Source organism: Lycorma delicatula, chromosome 2 (assembly GCF_047948215.1).
Source record: "Lycorma delicatula isolate Av1 chromosome 2, ASM4794821v1, whole genome shotgun sequence".
NCBI classification, from domain to species: domain Eukaryota; kingdom Metazoa; phylum Arthropoda; class Insecta; order Hemiptera; family Fulgoridae; genus Lycorma; species Lycorma delicatula.
This window is the reverse complement of record NC_134456.1, coordinates 35,022,478-35,042,497: the sequence shown is the minus strand read 5'-3', so window position 1 is coordinate 35,042,497 and position 20,020 is coordinate 35,022,478. Positions and strand designations below refer to the sequence as shown.

At 32.0% G+C, this 20,020-nt stretch overlaps 1 protein-coding gene across 3 annotated transcripts in view; it reads right to left on the bottom strand.

The window, feature by feature from the left end:
- Window positions 1-20,020, bottom strand: part of LOC142320635 (uncharacterized) — a 53,109-nt gene that overhangs the window by 15,299 nt on the left and 17,790 nt on the right. For all 3 annotated transcript variants that reach the window (XR_012755461.1, XR_012755462.1, XM_075358657.1), the window contains 2 exons: window positions 19,276-19,485; window positions 9,082-9,223 (listed from right to left, as the gene is read on the bottom strand). Coding sequence is in view for 1 of the 3 variants with exons in the window: in XM_075358657.1 (XP_075214772.1) it covers window positions 9,082-9,223; window positions 19,276-19,485 (352 nt within the window). In the remaining 2 variants the exon portion in view is untranslated. The remainder of the gene's footprint in view (window positions 1-9,081; window positions 9,224-19,275; window positions 19,486-20,020) is intronic.

Sequence of the window (20,020 nt, the reverse complement as noted above, 5' to 3'; positions counted from 1 at the left end):
AAAATATAAAATTAAGTCCAAAAATGTAACTTCACATCAGGAGTTATTTTCTTTAGATTAATATAAGAAGTAATATGAATTAGGTTCATGAATAGATAAGAATTAATCTCGGCGATTAACAACTTACAAGATTAAATGATAGAGTTAATTACAATAGAAACAAATTGTAATAAGTAAGTACGTAAAATATGCTGCACATGAACAATAACAACCTTATATAAGACACCTGACGTGACTGCACTTAAGTGAATAAATGTTTTTTTAACCTAAACTTGAAATTGAACTGCATAATGTACGATTAACTGAATGTTTCACAAATTTTACTGATAAAATAACTGTTTAATGTAATAAATAATGAAAATTGAACTTCGCTGTAGCACACATAAATATTAGCAAGAGATGAATTCGTGAATGAAGGTACGTAAGAATACATACAGTTAATCCTAGGCGAAGTCTGCAATGGCGGATCAAGAATACAGAGGTGAAACGTGGTTTAGAAGTAGAATACGTAGCATCTCAGATATGTAGCAACGAGTTTGGAGATTCTGCATCGATGAAAATGTAATCAGCAGCTGGAGAAGATTCGGCGTCGATAGAATTGGCAGTTTGTAGTAATTGAAACACTTTCAACATAGACGTAATATACAGAATTTGAAGATTAACGTAACAAAGAAACGAGGCAAAACAAAACATAGAGAATGGTGAAATCACGAAACACTGACTAGTAGAACTAGAGAATATTTCGACAGAGAAATACCACAACGTTTATGAGAGTATGAAGACGACGAAAGTATTTAAACATTATACGAGAGAGACAATTGCAAGCTGATCCTCCAAGGCTGGAGGATCAGCCTTGTGGATCCGCAAAACGTGAAAGTCTGGACTAGAATGCCAAAATGGTGGCGTGGTGAGAAGTAAGGGGAAGCAGACAGGAGAGTGTGTGTGTAAAAAACAAGAGATGTGTGCATGTATTAGTATGGGAACGATAGAAAAAGGGTGTGTATGAGGGCAGCAATAAATAAAGCAAGATATGAAACACGCGGTCACTAATAAGATAACAGAACCGCCCGTCCGACTGACGCCAGGACTTGAGAGCGGATACGATAAACCAAACAAAGATAATCAAACAGATACACACACATATGACAAGCCCAAATACGAAACAGAGTAATAAATTTACCAACCCTGTAACAAACAACAAGACCCAACCATAACTTTGAATTCATTGGAAATAACGCAACTTTACGCAATGGCGTAAACAACCTGGTCACAAGATACATTAACTTTTAGCTTTTAAATATTTGACTTATTCTTTGTGTGGTAAGGTATGTTTTCCATACTGTCTCAGTAGCATCACTCTGTTGGTAGAATCACTTTTAATTAACTAAAGGATTTTAGGATTGAAATGAAAATATGAGAGATTTCACATTGCCTTTTACAGCCTACTTCATATACTTTTTTATTTCTGTAAATAGATTTAAGATTGTTATTTATAAATTCTAGTTAATATTATATTATTGTTGGTCTGCTTTAGTTTTTCTTTATTTGTGAATCACTATCATCTGTTACACTGGACAGGCACTTCAACATGGTTCAGGTAGTCAGTTTTCAACTTCAGTTTGTTTTTTGTTTTTTTTAACAAATCAAGGAATAAAAAAAATTATTAGTGAATTTTTACAATCTTGGTAAAAGTATGATACAAATAATCACCCACACTAAGTAAATGGGGAGGTAGAAAACCAAATGTAAAAATTCATGAAATAATATATCAAAAGAAAACACTAAAATGGTTATGAATTATTCAAGTATTGCATAACATCTTAGAGAATGTATTCAAGCTTTAATTACTATTTCTGACAACGGATGGGGGAGTCATATGTTTACATTAGATAAATAGAGAAAATAAAATTGTTAAGTTTATTATTAAAAAATATTTAATGTACTCATACATCCTAATAACATGGATTGTTTCATTATGACTAGAATGTTGCAGGACATTCAGAAATTTTCACAAGCATTTAGTTATTGAATATCATGGGAAAATTCTGAAAACATTGCAAAAATAATTACAATTATAAGTACATGACCACCAGCCCGGGTGACTGGGGGAACCCAGGCAGGATCAATGATCCAGGGCATGTCCAACTTTCTTTCAGCCTGCACCTTATGATATATTTGGTAATTAAGAAAGCTGAAGGGGATTTTTCCAAGATCCTGTGATCATTCAAGGGATCACAGAAGCACCAGAAAGACTATGATGGGATTGTTTGTTGAGACTGTCAATAACATACAGTCGTCTCAGTTGCTAAAAGCAAAGAAGATAGGACTCATTGACGTTGAAGTTGCTCCATATGGAATGCTAAATACGTCCAAAGGAAGTATTGTGTGTAGGGATTTGTTGAATGGCACAAAAGATGAAATTGTAGAAGAACTCAATGAACAGGGAATTGCTGTCTGACTGTCGTGACTATATACTGCAAAATATATACTGTCGTGAATATATACTGCAAAACAGTGAAGTTGTGCCCTCTACAATGCATATCTTGATGTTTAACAGACCTAATTGTCCTGAAAAAATAACGGCTGGATTTCATGAGCTAGATGTTTGTCCATTGATCCCTAAACCATTGCGGTGTTTTGGATATCAGAAATTTGGAAAATTGCAGGGACCCACCAATTTGGGTTAATTGTAATGGACATCACAGTGCAAAATCTCGAAACTGTCCAAAATATAAGGAAGAAATAGTGATTAAGAGGTAAAGACCATTCAGTAGGTTAATTACTTTGAAGCAAGAAAAATCGTGCATAGTAGAACTTCAAACGCCATGTCTTATGTACAGGTTGCTGCTGCTCCTGCAGTTTCCTTCAAATCAAAGGACATGATAACAGAACTGGTGCTAGCCTTAGCAAATTTACAGAACAAATCATTGATCAAAAATGAAGAATCGAGCAACTAGGGACAGCAGTCCAAAACCCTCAAGAATAAAAACAAGAAATAAAAGAGTTCTCCACCAAGGAATGAGTCTTTGACCAGCTCCAAGGCGAAGGAAAATGAAGCCAAAATTCATAAGAAGCCTGAAGCAAAAGCTAAAATTAAAAAATCCCCATTCAGGGAAATGAGAAGCAATAAATTAACATTTTTGAAATTGAGGATGCAGAATGACATACAATAGATCCTCCAAAAGCTTGGAGGCCTTTAAGTGAGAGGGTGAGCATTTCAGCCGCCCCACAAGCTATAGCGAGGAATGCATCGAGTCTCGACTCGATGCATTGCTGACCGCACCATCTGAGCCGATATCAGATTCTGGCAGCAAGACATCCTACGTAATTTATTATGGTGGATCAGAAGGATCCATCCTCAAGGCATCAGAATCCTTTGAATTCGACATTGAATCCTTTAGAATTAAGTGATTTTAAGTGGCAAGGGCCCATTACACCCTTGTCATTTTGTGTTTGTTTGGAGTTTCAAAAACTTTTGACAAGTTTTTTTTACTAGATGATCTGTTTTGAAAAGACTAGTCTTCTGACTACGTCACTAATGATCTTATTAGGGGGGAAGGAATATTTTCTTTTATTTGACTTTGAAAGGGGCTAATGACCATTGTAGTCCCTAAAACTTGTAATGCCCCTAAAACTTCAACAAAAAAAATAACAATAATAATAATGATTATAATTAAATCCAACTCCACATCTGTGCAGTAACACCTACACATACGCCGGGGCGGGCAACAACATGGTACTTTGGTACCTTCATTTTTGTCGGCCAACAAGACAATGGTCTTCCTCAGGAGCTCCCCTGTGGAGAACGCGATTGGTGGTGCCGTGCTGTCCGAGCTGGTTTTGTTGTGTTTCTCAATTTCACTGTTTGTAGTGGGGGCAGGAGGCATTACTGTGATCTGTTTTTTCCAACGCTGGTCAGTGGCAGACAAGGAGTCCTCATTCCTTCTCTCAGTTGTGAAACCCAGTTGAGGGTGTTTAACTGTGAGCTAAGCTCTGCTGTCTTGTGCCGCTCAGCATGAGTCAGTCACTTCGGCTCTTGGCAGGGATTGTTCCATGAATAAGGGATCGAAGCCCTTGCTGCTACATTTGAGCCCTGGGATGTCAGTATTGTGGATCAGGTAGTAACTATCGAAATAGTAACTGACGAAACTATCGGTTAAGGAAGCATCTACATCTACATCTTCTGTGGCAGAGGGTCCACATAAAAAACACCGATCCAGGAGAACCTTTGCTTTGGAAGTGAAGGGAAGGAAGAGGGTCAGGTTCAGTGAGACAGAAAAGAAGATCCAAACTAAGTTTCGACCTAAGAGCTTTGAACCAATTCCAAAGTGTGTGGTGATAAAGAAGAAAGAAGGGGATTTCTCTAAAATTAGTACTTTTGTAATTGCTTGTGGATTCACAGAAGCTGTAGGAGAACCACTAAAAGAGACTAGCATGGGTTTTTTTTGTAGAAACCATAAATGACCTACAATTATCACAATTACTGAACGCTATGAAGGTAGAACTCATTGACGTTGAGGTTGTACTGCATGGTATGCTAAATATCTCTATGTGAGTTTTTGTGTGCAGGAACCTTCACATAAACCTTCATAAACTTCACAGAAGAAATTGTCAAGGAGCTTCAGGAACAAGGAGTTATTGTATGTTGACATTTGAACACCCGACGTAATGGAGAAGTTGTATCCTCCACGTCCCATGTTTTAAAATTTAACAAACCTAAGTTTTCTAAGAAAATTAAGGCCGGCTTTCATAGACTGGATGTTCATCCTTTCATCCCGACTCAATTGCAGCATTTTGGATGTCAGAAATTCTGACATACAGCGGCGAGATGCATTAGGAAACAGATGTCCTTGTGGTGATCCATTACATCCCCATGCAAAGCTCCACTGGTTTGTGTTAACTGCCACAGGCATCATTCTGTTAGATCACAAAACTGTCCGATTTGTATGGAGGAAGTAGCAGTACAGGAGGTAAAAGCCACTCAAAAGGTCAGCTACTTCAGCCAAAAAAATTGTGCTCAGCAGATCATTGAAGCTTATGTCCTATCCGCAGGTTGCTGTGGCAAATTTTGAATTTTGCTGTGTAATTTTTGAACTGGCACCACATTAACAAGCATGGTCGAACAAATTATGAATCACAAATTAAAGAGTTGACCAATTAGGGAAACTAATTCAAAGCCAATGAAGAAAGAAGCAGATGTCTCTACACAAAATATTGCTACACAACTGAGGAATTAATCTTCGACCAGTCAAAAGGCAAAGGAAAGTAAAACAAAATGAAGAAGACTGAACTAAAGTACAAATCAAAAAATCCCCATTCAGGGACCTACGAAAACAGAGGTAAAGATATTGGAAAAGGAAGGTTTCGATCGATCGATAATGAAGCCAACAAATAGATGGAGTCTATTAGGTGAGAGGGTAAGCATTAAAGCTGCCCTTACACTTTAGTGGAGAGTACATTGAATCTCGACCCTGATAAACCTCTGACCGCACCATCGGAGTTGTTATCATCTGATGTTGGCAGCAAGACATCCTTCATAATTTATTACGGAGGATCAGAATACTCCATCTCCAAGGCCAAAGATACCTTGGAATTCAACAAGGCCATCAGGAAGATGGCCTTCAGGGAGAAAGGTTAGCCTAAGGTAAAAATTTCATTGGGGAGTCCATCAAGTATAAACTTGGATGCAACACTTCCTGCTCCTTCTGGGTTGGTATCATTCGATACCAGCTACAAAATTTCCTCTCCATCACCACTGGTGTTATCGGAGATGGATAACCAGACGGAAGAAGAGTACATCTCCAAGGTCTCAGACACCCTATATACCCTGTCTTAAGAGTGGAGGCCATCAGGACAATGGAAAAAAAAAACAGAAAAATGGTGGCAATAAATCTTATCTTGTAATATTGTCAGTATAAATATTGGAGATCTTGCAATGTAACATCAATGGATGTTTGTCAAATGTGAATGAGTTGCAGCTATTGATTACAGAATTAAATCCTTTATGCAGTTGCTTACAAGAGACACATTTAAGGAATACTATTACTTTGAAATTGAATGGGTTCAACATAGGTAGGCTTGATCAAGCACCTAATCAGAGATCAAAAGGAGGAGTGCCATCATCAATTCAGCAACTCGTGCTTCGAACAAGTTCAATGATGTACTGATTTCATTTACAAGCATTAGCTATATGCATACACCACTCAGTCAATAAAAGAGAATCATCCTACCATCAGGTTACCTGTATGGAGAAAAGCATCTTGACTCGCCTTTGGAAGTCTTGCCTTTGAGAAGTTTTCGAGTCACCATAAAGCTGTCAGTGCAGCAAAAAATTATGTCAATGATTTTACAAAGCACAAAGCTGCAACTGAAAATGATTTATTATTTTATATTCAAGATTATTTTTATTATACTTAAGACTTTACTGAAGAAGAGCTCAATTACTCAATTAGACTCTGAGTAAAATAGCAAACACTGCCGCTCATCCAGTCAACATCTGATATGAAATGATTAGAATGCTAATGTCACTGCAAGAAAGAAAATATTAGAGGTTTTTAACAGAATTCTGGTATATATCCACGATTATAGAAAAAAGCAATTATAGCTCCTATTCCAAAAAAAGTAAAAAATCCCTTGGATGCAAGAAGCTACCCACCTCGCTTAGTTGTGCATTAAAAAACATTTTAGAGCAAATGATAAATTATCAACTCATGTGGGTGCTTGATAAAGAAGAATGGATTTCACCCCATCAGACAGGGTATAGATTGTTTCACTTTACCACAGACCAGATGATTAATATTGAAAATGCAATAAATATCCTAACTAATAAACAATGCTTTGCCTTCTTCTTTGATTTAGAAAAAGCTTTTGATATGAGTTTGAGATACAGCATCATAAAACAATTACAAGTTTGGGGAAAAAGAGGAAGACTTCCAAGTATGATTAAAAATTATTGGAAGGAAAGACTCTTTTGTGTTAGAATTGCAAACCAGTATTCATCACTCAGGAAGTTGGAAAATGTGTACCTTAAGGATCACCACTTAGTGGAACCTTGTTCACAATCACAGTGAACAAGCTTATTACCAGTAGTATACTTCCAACACTGGAAGAAGTTTATATCTGGATGACCTTGCGATTTTCTATGCCAGCAGTCAAACTGCAATGGTTAAATACATACTACAAACAGCTATTAACAAGCTCATCAAAATAGCAAACATGAATGGATTCCAGTTCTCAATTGGAAAAATATGTTGTGTGCATTTCACTAGAAAAAGATCAGTTTACAGAAGCCTAGTTTTGACAATGGCTAACAGTATTATTGAATATAAAGAAACAGTTTGTCTTTTAGGTCTCACTTTGGACAGATACGTTGTTTCATGGTGGATGCACATAGCGAAACTAGTAGTAATAAAGTGTCAGAAAGGCCTTAATGTTATCAGGTGTCTGTCAAATTTGAATTAAGGCTCTGATAAAGAACTATTGTTAAGACTTTACAAAGCACTGGTCTAATCTGGAATAAATTACAGATCAATAGCATGTGGCTCTGCCAAAAAGTCTCTACCTAAAGAAAATCAACATGTTCCATAATATAAGAATCAGGCTTGCTACAGGAGGCTTCTGCACAAGCCCAATTAACAGTATTTTGTGAGAAGCCGTGACTTCAGTGACATGGCTCTGTAGTCATGCCACTGAATTACAGTTGGAAAATTCTATTACTAAGATATACAGCTCATGTTTTGACTTTCCTAAGACATATAAACTTCATTTCTTTATATAAACATGGTTTGATTGAACCGTTTCAGAAAAGACCTACCTTTTCCAGACCTGCTGGGATAAGAAGACTGGAAATCTGTGGGAACCATGAAATTGATTAACCAGAAGTTCTGTCAGTTTCCAAAAGAGAAGCCCCCAGCAAGGCTAATACCAACGATAGAGGACTGCATCGACATAAAAAACAAGGTAGAACAGGGAGTATCAAAACTTAATATTCAAAATGCTTTTTGAAGATTGTTATCCGAATATAGAAACTACACCCATATATTCACTGATGAGTTGATGACCATGATAGGCATCAAAAGCTTTATAGTCGTACATGGCAAATCCCACTTTTGGGGACTACCTAAAGTAGCCAAGTGTATACACAGCAGAGTTATATGCTATTCAGCAAGCTGTTCGCTTCATTTTACATTATAGCGAAGAATAATGATTCTTTAAGATGTTCTGATTCTTTAAATGCAATTACTCCATTAAGGAATATACATGATGCTTCGGTTCAAGAAGTCTTAACAGAAATTAGGAATCTAAAAGAGAACGGGAAACAAAACATCTTTGTATGGACATCTGGCCACACCAGTATTGCAGGGAATGAAGCAGTTGTTAGAGCAACTAAACAAGCAGCAAACAGCGATGAAGTGGATATTACTTTAGTTAAAGCTATGTCACATAAGAAAGGAATGGATAAGGAACTGGGGAATGCTTACAAAGAAGCTTAATTCCATTAAAAATACCCCCATTTTCCATTAAAACAAGAAATGTTTTAACGCGCTAAGTACAAGTTGCTATTACAAGACTTCAAGTTGGTCATACTTGATTCACCTTGTCTTATATGTTAGCAGAAGAACAGACACCTATACATGGAAGCTGTGACTCATACCTCACACTGTAACATATAATAGAAGAATGCACATTATACACAGCCTCAGAATGAGGCTAAAATTAACCAGCAATTTGGCAATCAATTTATCTTATAATGATGATAAGAGGAGAAGAAAGTTATCAAGTTTTTAAGATTAAATGGTCTGTTAGAGCAATTATGTTTTACGTCAGACTGACTAATTATTGATGTTCTCTAATTATTGATTTTCTCACAAAGCTGTGTTTTGTGTTTCTTTTCAACTAATGACGAATTTCTTTAAAAATGTTTTCTTAATAACTGTGGGTTCTTTACATCCACTTTTGATAGTTCTGACGATACTTCTTCAGCAATGAATTGGAAATTTTTGTTGATAAACCCTTGGCAAAGTCTATTTTATACACTTAGTAAGTATAACAAAAAATGAATCTTTGCACAATTGTACATACCCTTATTTCTGTAACTTGGATCAACAGACCAAATAAAGATTTGGTTATAATTGTGTACATTGTAAATCTTATTTATATCAATTGCTTTATTAATTCGTATTAAAAACTTTTGCATTTTTTGTAGAGAGTTTCCATTATAATTCTGTGAACAAAGTGGTCAGTTAATATGACTATTATACATACAAAAAAAAAAACATGAATTAAAAAGCATAATACATAAAAGAACAAAGCTCAGTACAAGATCAGAAAAAAGCTTTGGGAAAAGCTTTTAGTTATAAAAATTGGTATGAAAATTGTTGCTTTCAGTTTTCTTTTTAAATTACCCGTTATTGACAGAATTTTTGGGGGATGGAAAAATTAGAGAAGAGATTTTATTCAAGATTTTACTACTAACAGTGTTTATAACTGTTAAACCCATAGATTTCAGAATCAGTCAGCAATTATAACAACTAAATATTACTTTTTTTTATTGTACCAACTTGTAAATTTTATGTAATTATACAGACACCCAGTTAAGAAATTTCTTTGAATTTCTAAAAAAAAAAATAGAATAGAAAGTTCAATTTCTTCTTTAATTGTGTGTAACCGACAACAACTAATACTTTATTACACTACTAAATAAATTATTTTCTCTAAAATTATAGTACACTGGCAAAACTTTGTGACAAAAATCAGTTTTGATATATGAAGGATCATTATTTAAAATTTTGATTTTTTCTGATATTGATTATAATTTCTAACAAAGAATATTTGTAAAATAGTTAATTTTATTTACAGAAAGTCTGCTAAAAAAAGTTTGGAAATTTCTGAGAAAAGAAACTTAAGGATAGGCTATATTAGACTATTCAATATCAAAATGTTCAAGTATGAAGTTAAAAAAAGAAGAAGATACTCAAGATTATTGTATTTACAAAACAAATAATTAATGAAAAATAAAGTATGACTTCTAGTGATATAATGAATAACATAAAATATTTTTTTTGGAAAATTCTGATGTTTTGAAGATAAATAACCAAATTTTTAACCAATTGTAAAGAAGAAATACAATTTTAGAAACAGAAATGAGAAATTAATAATGCTTATTGTGTGAAAATGCAACTCAAAGTAAAATAGAGCAAGTAAAGTTTGAGTGATATTTATAGTTTCTTTTTAGCTGGTTGGTATTCTCAGATTACTTTTGACTTTTTTATGTGATCGATAAGCATATATGCGTTTGTGTCACATAGTTATATAAATAAGTTTTAAATTATCAGTAATATTCTGTGCTTTAACTTTTGAACTGGTGTTTTTTATTCAATTATTATCTCTTAAGCTGCAGCAAATAAATTTTATTTTGTTTCATTTATACAATTTATTGTACTTATATGTGCATTATTTTACATTTCATATTAAATTATAATCCACAAGTGAAGTATGTTCATAGGTTATTAATTGTAAAGCGAATAACAATATTTACTGAATAAGTATTTTTTAATATAAACAAAAATATCTAATACAGTGGCTAAGTAGAACTTCTGAATAAAAATGTATTTGGTTTACTTAAAAATTTAATTACCTGGAATCAGGTAGTAGATACATGATAAAATATCCCATGCAAAGTTGTATCACACAAAAAATGCAGATTTTACCTCAACTAGAGATCAAGGAGCAGGTTGTGCAATTAGCCAATTGCTGTGATAAAGATTGTGGAGATGGTCCACAAAAGAACCATATTGACAACACTTGCTCAATGCTTAAACACAATCTGACAATCATATCAACAACAGAAGACATGGTCAGGAAAAAAAATACTTTAACATATGATAAACTAGCTATCAGTGAAGTACTTAATTGTGGTCGCATGAAACGTCAATCTGATTTACTACGAAAGACCATGTCTCTAACAGATATTACTTATAATACCATTGTTTTAAACAGAAAATGTATTCGTAACACTCCAACAAAAAATGTTTCAGTCAATTATAGCGGAAGTCAGTTTACTTCAAAGCCATTAAGTAAAATGCAAACTAGGAGATCTGATTGTTTTAAAGTCAACAAAAGTATGAGAGATAATTATTCAAACGGTTCTTATTTATCGGAAAAATATTATTCACCTTCAGTTCCTTACACTTTGAAAAGATTTCACTCTTGTCCAGAAAAATTATTCTTACTTACAATGCCAGACAAAGAAATTATAAATGAAAAAATTAGCATTGCTAAAGAATTTTTACCCGAATCATCTGAAATTTTGGTTACCAATCAGCAGAATACTAAATTAAATGATCCGATTGAAAAATTAAAATTTATATTTTCCAAACCAGAAGGTATTACTAAACAACCAGGAATACTGGTAAATGTCAATCATAAATTATTAAAAGAAGAGCAAAGTAAAGATATTAATACTGCAAATAAGCAACCCAATAAAAAGAAGAAACAAAGAAACAAAAGAAAAATGAACAAAATAAATGTATCTCCAGTAGTTCAAGTAGTCTTGAACGAAAAAACAAAGAAAAGTGTTTTAATACTAGCTGATAGTCACGGTAGGGACTGTAGAGATAGGCTTAAAAATAATCTTGATGACTCTTATTGCGTTTTAGTATTATTTAAACCAAATGCAACTCTTGTTAACACAACAGATAACCTCAACGACTTAACTAGATCTATGAATTTTAATGATGTAGTTATAATAATTGCCGGATGCAATGACATAGGAACAGAAAGTGAATCGACTGTAGCAAAAGAGGCAAATTCGGTCATAAAAAAATTACAAAATGTAAAAGTTATTATCTCAACTGTTCCCTTTAGGTATGACATTCCATATTTAAACAAAGCGATTTTCAATGTTAACAAGTCACTTTACAGAACTGTTAAAAAAACACATGCTTGTATGTTTGATTTCAATAGAGGTCTGAATAGGTGCTTTTATACTAGACATGGACTGCATCTTACAGGTTTTGGTAAAGATAAAACATTTGCAAGACTAGCAGATCAGATAAGGAGTTTAGAGCATCGTCCAGTAAAAAAATTCAGAAGAAGAAGACGCTGATGAATTTTGACTATTTTAAAATTGTATTAAAGTGATAATTCAGTGGTGTAAACTGATCTTTGGTTTGTAGGTTTGTAACAAGTTTATCTAGCAGTAAAGTAAATAAATATAACTACAATACATTTCAAGGTTTTTTTTTTACTTACAGAAAAATATTTTTAATGAAATTAATAAAATATTTCAATTTCATTATTATAATGCATATTATAAAAATATATTTAATCAGAATGTATTTATTTTTCTAAACATAATTTACAAGTAGCTATGTAATCCAATTTAGTAAACAGTATTATCTTATAGTTAGTGCACAAATAAAAAACTTTGATAAGGTTCATATAATGAAAAATACAGAAATTATATTACACAAAATATTAGATAGTAGACAATAAAAATAACATTTCATTTCATCAAATGGTAATAACAAAAAGATATTCTACAAATTATTAATAAACAATAAAAGAATAAGATTGTTTATGTGCAAAACAGAATTTGTATAAATGTGCATAAACCTTAATGAATTAAATTAAAAATGAATCTGTTCCTTATGTTAGAAATAATTTTTGCTGTTCTGTTTTTAATTGAAGGAGATTATAGGTAGCATAAATCCATTGACTTACTAAAATCTAATCAGAATTATTTTTAACTATATCTATAAAGATTAAAAAAATTATGTAAACTTGTTTGATAAAATCATACACTCGGCTGAAAGGGGCAGTTCTTTTATTCATTCTAAGCAATCACTATTACTAACAATACTGTGATGTAGAATAAATAATTCATATGTTTTCTCTAATTTTTACACAAATTAACCACAACCAGCTAGGTAAACATAAAGTTCATAAATATAGATCCTTTGAGTCTAAATAATCATGCATTATTTCTAAAACAATTTTTTTAATCTGACTTCTACTGTGATGCATAATTCATAAAAGATAAAACTTCAAAAATTAAACAAAAAATACTCGTACATAGAATAAATAAAAAATTACTAATGTCTTCAAAACATATTAGTTTATTATTAAAAACATTTGAGCTAGTTATGCTGAGAAGCAACTCTTGTTCTGTTTACATTTTTTAATTACTTGTTTATTTTTAATCAGCTGTATCTTCACATTGAATTATATTGTTACAAATGGTTATTGAAAAATATACTGACATAATATGTTTGTTACTTAACTGTCAGTGAGGTAGTTATAAAAATAACAAAAGAAAAATTACTTGAATTTAAATCACATTATAACCACAGTAATATTCTCTGTTACAATTTTGACTTTATGGAAAATGATGCCTTGGCACCTCTTGGGAATTTTTAAGAAAATTTTGGAGCTTCAAATATTCTTGTTATACACAATTAAAGATGAAAAAATTTATATTACTGGGTGATACTGGAAACTCAAGTGCCCCTTCAAATGCACCTACTTATTCAAACTAAGGATGATTTTAATCTTCCAGTCATATGTAATCATGAAATTAACAAGCAAAATATACCAGTGAATTCAAACCAATTGTCAAATATATGTGTCATTTAGATTTATATGTCATTAAACACTGGCATGTGTGTTTAGTCGCATTTGGTTATTGATGTAGAACTTTGTGTTAAATGACATTTCAAGATTTTAATGAAACAACCTCTGTACATGTTAAAAGATGAATCTGGTAATTATTGTTGTTGAGACAAAATTATATCTCAAACCAGAAAATAAAACTTATGTTTTTCAGAGTTCAGACACCACTGTGTGCATAGAGTTCCCTGAAGCTGAGGTTTCTCAATCAACAGAAGTAACAAATGCAGCTCCCAATGATGGGATAAGCCTGTTGTTCACTAAGCAATTTGGTAGATATACCGTATGTATTATTTCGGATTTAAGATGCACCTTTTTTTACAGAGTCAAAATATCAGTGCGTTTTAAATTTGAGGTGTGTCTTCAATTGGAGGTCTAATGCAATTTGACATAAAAACATAGTTAATAGGTGTAAAGCTGAAGTTTTTTAATTCATACTCCTGTTCAACAACGAATGGAGTCCAGACAGGGGACGTGAAAGAATATTTCATTTATCATTGTGTGTAGAACGTATACAAATTTCTAGAAAGGTGGCTCATTTCAAAGAGCTTTACATCTCAACAGCTTTATCGTTAACATAATAATTTAGTGTTGAGTCATCGTTCTAGAATCTGTGCGTGTGCTCTCTGAATGATAACAAACGTTCTTTCACGTTTCCTGTCAACTTTCATTCGATGTTGAACAGGCGTACGATATCCTACTGTAGTTCTAATTCGGCCCGTTTTTTTAATAACTGTTCAGCTCTGCCTACTTGTGTTTTTCTAACCATTTCATCGTCATGGAAAAGCGTTTTACGTACAGACTTTAAACGTACGGTTATTTTACCCGCCGAACAGATCGGAAATCGTGCCGCCGGTAAACAGTTCTCAGCAAAGGAAGTGAATGTGCGTCGATAGCGCAGGTTCAAAGAGAAATTATTAGCGTATAAACGAGCGAAGAAACTTTTTCTGGAACAAAACACTGAAAACATCTTGAAATCGACGCTGCTGTTTAGTCGTTTCAAGGAACTCCGCACAAATCGTCTTCCAGTGACAAAAGATAGACTGATGTTAAAGACCAAGGAAACTATCTGGAACAATGTTCTTTAATTTAAATTTAGCCGTGGATGGTGTGAGAAATTCGTGATAAGGCAATAACTGTCATTGCATCGCAGAACCTTCATTTTCCGGAAGTTACCATCAGATTACGAGCATAAATTAGTGCAATATCAAAGTTACTTAATCGATCTACGATTGAAGAAACAATGCTGTCTTAGTCAAATTGGTAATGCTGATTAAGTTGCTTATTCTTTGACGCGCCACCAAATTACAGGGTAAGTGAGAAGGGACAAAAGTAAGTAACTGTTATATTCAGTGCTACTGCCGACGGAAATAAATTGTCGCCGTTTGTAATTCTGAACAGGAAAACTGTGCCAAAAGAAAGGTTCTGTGTTGATATAATTCTTCGAACTCAACAGAACGCCTGGATGACGAGTGACCTAATGCAAGATGGATTAGGATGTGTATGGAACGTAGACCGGACTTATAAAACGAAACAGTATGTTAGTGTTGGATGTGTTGTTCCTAGTAATTTGTCTGACATTAAAACAAGACTGAAAAATGGAAAATGTGATTTAGTTGTAATTCCTGGAGCTATTACAAGTCAATTGCAGCCGCTGGATGTCGAGGTTAATAAATCTTTTAAAGATGGTATTCGTACACAATGCAATTAGTGGTTGACTGAAACGATCATCCCCTTATACCGAGCGGCAAAATTAAACGAACGTCAGCAGCAGCTACGATTATAGAAATGATTTTGAAAGCTTGCAATAATTTCCCATCAGAAATAGTTAAAAAGTCCTTTTTTAAGTGCTGTGCATGTCGAATGCATTACATAGTTCTGAAGACGATGTACTTTGAAACCACAGTGATGCAAAAAATCCGACTCAGATGAAACTGACAATGACTCGACAACAACAAAGAAAGCTAACAACACACACTGTTTAATCATGAAAAATTACTGTGGTTAGTGGATAAAATACCGTGCTTATAAATACATACGTAGCTAACTACATTACATTTGAAGGTACTATAATACAAAGTATAGTGTTGAGTGCTTTCAATTTTGATGTTTACTGCATATTTGGATTATTCAGTAAATTTTTGTAAGTATCTACTATTTAACTATTTATATTCATTTTTAAAACAGGATGAACTTGATGAAAAATACTTATGTGACGTACAATAATTTATAATAAATAAATTATACAGTATTTTAATGTTTCTATTAGATATTTTTATTTTTCCCAGAAATTATCTACTAAATTTAGGGTGCGTCATAAATTTGAAGAACTACAGTATTTTTGCAGTAATTTCTTTGAATCCAGTATTTGAGTCCAAAGTTTATCCAATACTAAACATATTTAACACTTTAATCAATTTGAAAAGAATTATGTTGTTCAGTAAAACTGACTTTTCCAATGCATATTTACAAACAGAGATGGTTAATGAACAATATTTGGTAATAAACATCCATGAGGGACTACATAAATGGGGACTGCATAGATAACTATATCAAATTCAGAATCAAAACAGCACCTGCAGTATTTCAGAGGACATTATCAAAATATACAATATACAAGGAAGGTTTTATCTGGATGTTGTTATAATCACCAGATATTCAATTTATGATCATCATGTGATAATTCTCAATTTATCCTAATACAATTTTTGAAGAGTAATGTTACTAAACAATGTATAAATAAGTTGCAGAGAAAACTTCTTTTTTATGTTTAGCCAGCAGAACTACCGTAAGGTATTACTTAAGAGGATAAATGAGGACAATATGTATGAATGTAAATGAAGCGTAGTCTTGTACAGTCTCAGAAAAATGAGATTATAGAAAAACTTAGCTGTTTTAAATGCACCAGTACCATCAAACAAATCACAATTATGTTCATTTCTTGGATTTATAAATTATTATCGCAGATTTGTACCAAGTATTTGGCTTTATGTTAACCAGTGTATTAATTATCAGAAAACAATCTCAAATGATTCTAAGGTAAAGGCTGATCAGTATTTGAACAAATAAATAAATCTGTTCCTTGAGGAACAGTCCTTGTACATAATGATTCAACTGTGCAAGTTAACGAACTTGTGAAAGTTCTTCAAATAGTTAGATCCTGCTTTATCTCTTATTTATGCAGATGGTATAGAGAAACCTACTTATGTTTACTTAAAGAACATTGAATCCTGCTGAATAGAATTATGTTCAAATGGACGAGCACATATTTATAGTTTTTCTGGTGTCATTCTGTATACACGGAATAATCTCACCCTGTTAACCAATAAACTGCTAATCATTGTATTGAAATATGCAGTGAATTACGTTGTTGTTAGATATAATCAATCCAATCTGTTTCAGTTGAATTTAGGGCCTTTTCTTCACTAAAAGAAGATAAAAAAATGAAGACTTAAAAATTTTGCTGTTGATGAGAATTTCAGTTGTGATATTATCAGAATGATGTACATAATTATTGTTACATTATATTAAAATTACCAGATGAAATGTATTGTACACAAAGACATATGTAAGTAATAAAAGTTACATACTAACACAATATGTATGCAATTAATACATATGGGGATATCAGGTAAATTCATATACTGGCTACACAAATATAACTGCAGCTGTTGGCAAGAAGTGCATACACACTATGTATTGTTTATGTTACTTTTATAAAAATAAATAAAAAAAATATCTCAATTTTTTCATTGATAAATTTCAAAAACGTTTTTTAATTTTTAGCCCAATAAAACTTTTAGATTTTTTAGATTAACACTTTTCTTAGCTCACCTCTGCTTCCTCTTTACCCAGTGAACTTCACAGAAAACCCTCCCTTCAATTTCTTCTTGATTAATTCCAGATTTTATAGATTAATTTCAGAATTAATCATTCTGAAATGATTCCATCTTTTAAGTCCATTCTACTCCATCTTTTAAGTCTTTGCCAACTTTATCAAATATACAGTTTTAGTATTCTTTCTAGAAAAAAGAGAACGATTTTCTTGAGAATCCTATTTTCACTCATTCTTAAAAGTGGCCTATGAAAGCCAGTCTCCTCTCATGCATAATTTCTATTTCTTTAAACTTGTGGCACAGCATTTTGTGGGGATGGTGATTATACATTAAGTTATCATCCTTTAAGGATAAAACATTTTTTTAAAATCTCTTTTCTTTTTATGGATTTCTTTCTTTCAAAAGGCCCACGTTGTTCATTTTAAAAACATTCTACGGCGTACAATGCTTCTGAAGGAATCACTTTTTCAAATGCCTTAATTTTTCATTTAAAGGGATCGATTTTTTTATTGCACATGTTTTATATTAGGTAATAATATAAAGATGAATTAAATTTTATTCATTTGATTTCTGTTAATATAATAAAACTACAAGCATCCTATTAAAAACTACAAAAAGTGAGAATTAATTTTGCATTACCTTAAGCAAAGTTATTGTTGCACATTGGCAGGATAAACACACTAAAATACAGATATTCAGTTACACAAGTGAATTTTCACTTTGCCCACCTCAGTGTATGACTACATGATGCTCTCAAAGAAACTCTTGGCTACATCTATGATTATGACTAAAACTAACAACTATGACTAAATCATTGCTCTCAAAGGAAGTAAATAACTCTGACTACTGTCTGTTACACCTTAGTTATATGGATGCATTACATCAATAAGAAATATTGGGACAGACAGTGTAAAGCAAGAAATTAATGTGGGTGGCTTAAGCTTCTCAGTGAAGACATTTTCTGCTGAGAAACAATATATTATATGAATTTCCTATATTAGCAGAGATTATAATAAATATATTTAATAATAAAATTTAAGACTTCATTTTACCTTTTCTCGTTTTACTTCAAGGCTGAATGGCAAAGAGGTGAAGATATAAAAATATAAAGCAGCATTAATGATTGTATAATCAAATGAACCTGACTTGTTTGCTTATGACTGAAATATTTTCAATGCCATATATCCACTTTTCTCTAATTTAGTATTGCTCAGTAGTCTGTAATTATTAAATTCCAAATAAAATTGAATGAAATTGAACTTAATTAAAAATTAAATTCCACTCAGTTGTAAAATACTATCGGAATGCTTTATTTAAAACAATAGAACTAAAATAGCCCTGATGTATTTGTATCATGTTTAAATTAAATTGATGAGGAGAAAATTAAGAGATATAATTAAAAAACTTTATTACATTGAAATTTATAACTTAAGTGTTATCAAGTCAAATGCATTTAACACATAATAAAAAATTAAATTAAAAGTTTTGAATACGTATTTTTTTTTTTCATTTAATTTAACATTTTGAAATTTTAAATTATAAAATAAACATTTATTATTTGCTGCATTTTCAATTTATTTTTCTTTAATTTTGCTAGGACCTTTTTACAATCATACCATACAATTAATATGTGGTAGTAGTATATGCTCTCCTATACAGTTTGATAAATGGAAATTGTAAGATATGTCAGTGTAAAAGTCGATCTCCAAAAATCAATTTTAATTACTAATTTTTTTTAAATTTTAATAATTGTTTTATAATTAGATACAACCATGACACGACTGAAAGTTTTCATGAGGTACAAGTCCAGAACTCGTTGAATAAGAACTCCAACAATCTTCTCTGTATCTTCTGTAATTGCTACTAAAGACTGTGTATCCTGCATCCACCATCTAATTAATTTCAAAAAGTTTTCAACTGATTCAGTATCCTTAGAAATTTTTGATAAATTACATAGAGCTTCATCTTTTAAGTAAAAATTCTGTAAAAAAAAAAAAAACTTTTTCAGATTTTCTTTGATTTTTAGTGTAGTTACATACATATTTTAGTGAAATTAATCTTTTTAAGATTCATATTGCTCCTTTGTATTGTTAAATTATTTTTTAAATTCTATTAATATAAACCACCTAGTATAGAATATTGAGATTTATATTAATTTTGAGAAGGCATATCATGAAATATTCCAATCATGACTGAAGATACAGAATTCTGCAAAAGTATTTTCATAGTAAAATTAAGTTAAGATACTCGTATGTCTTAAATCAATATTCTATGCTAGGTAGTTTATATTAATAGAAATTAAAACCTAAATATAGTTACATACTTATACTTTTTTTCATAAAAATAATCATATTACAGCTCTGTTTAATTTCTATTTTAATTTATATTTATTTAAGTATAAATATAATATTTTATTGAAATATAATATAAATAAAAATTTTAGTAGAAATTATTAAAAAGTGCAAATCCACCTTACCAGCAATTAATTTTGATTTCTCGAGATCTTTTGGTCCTTA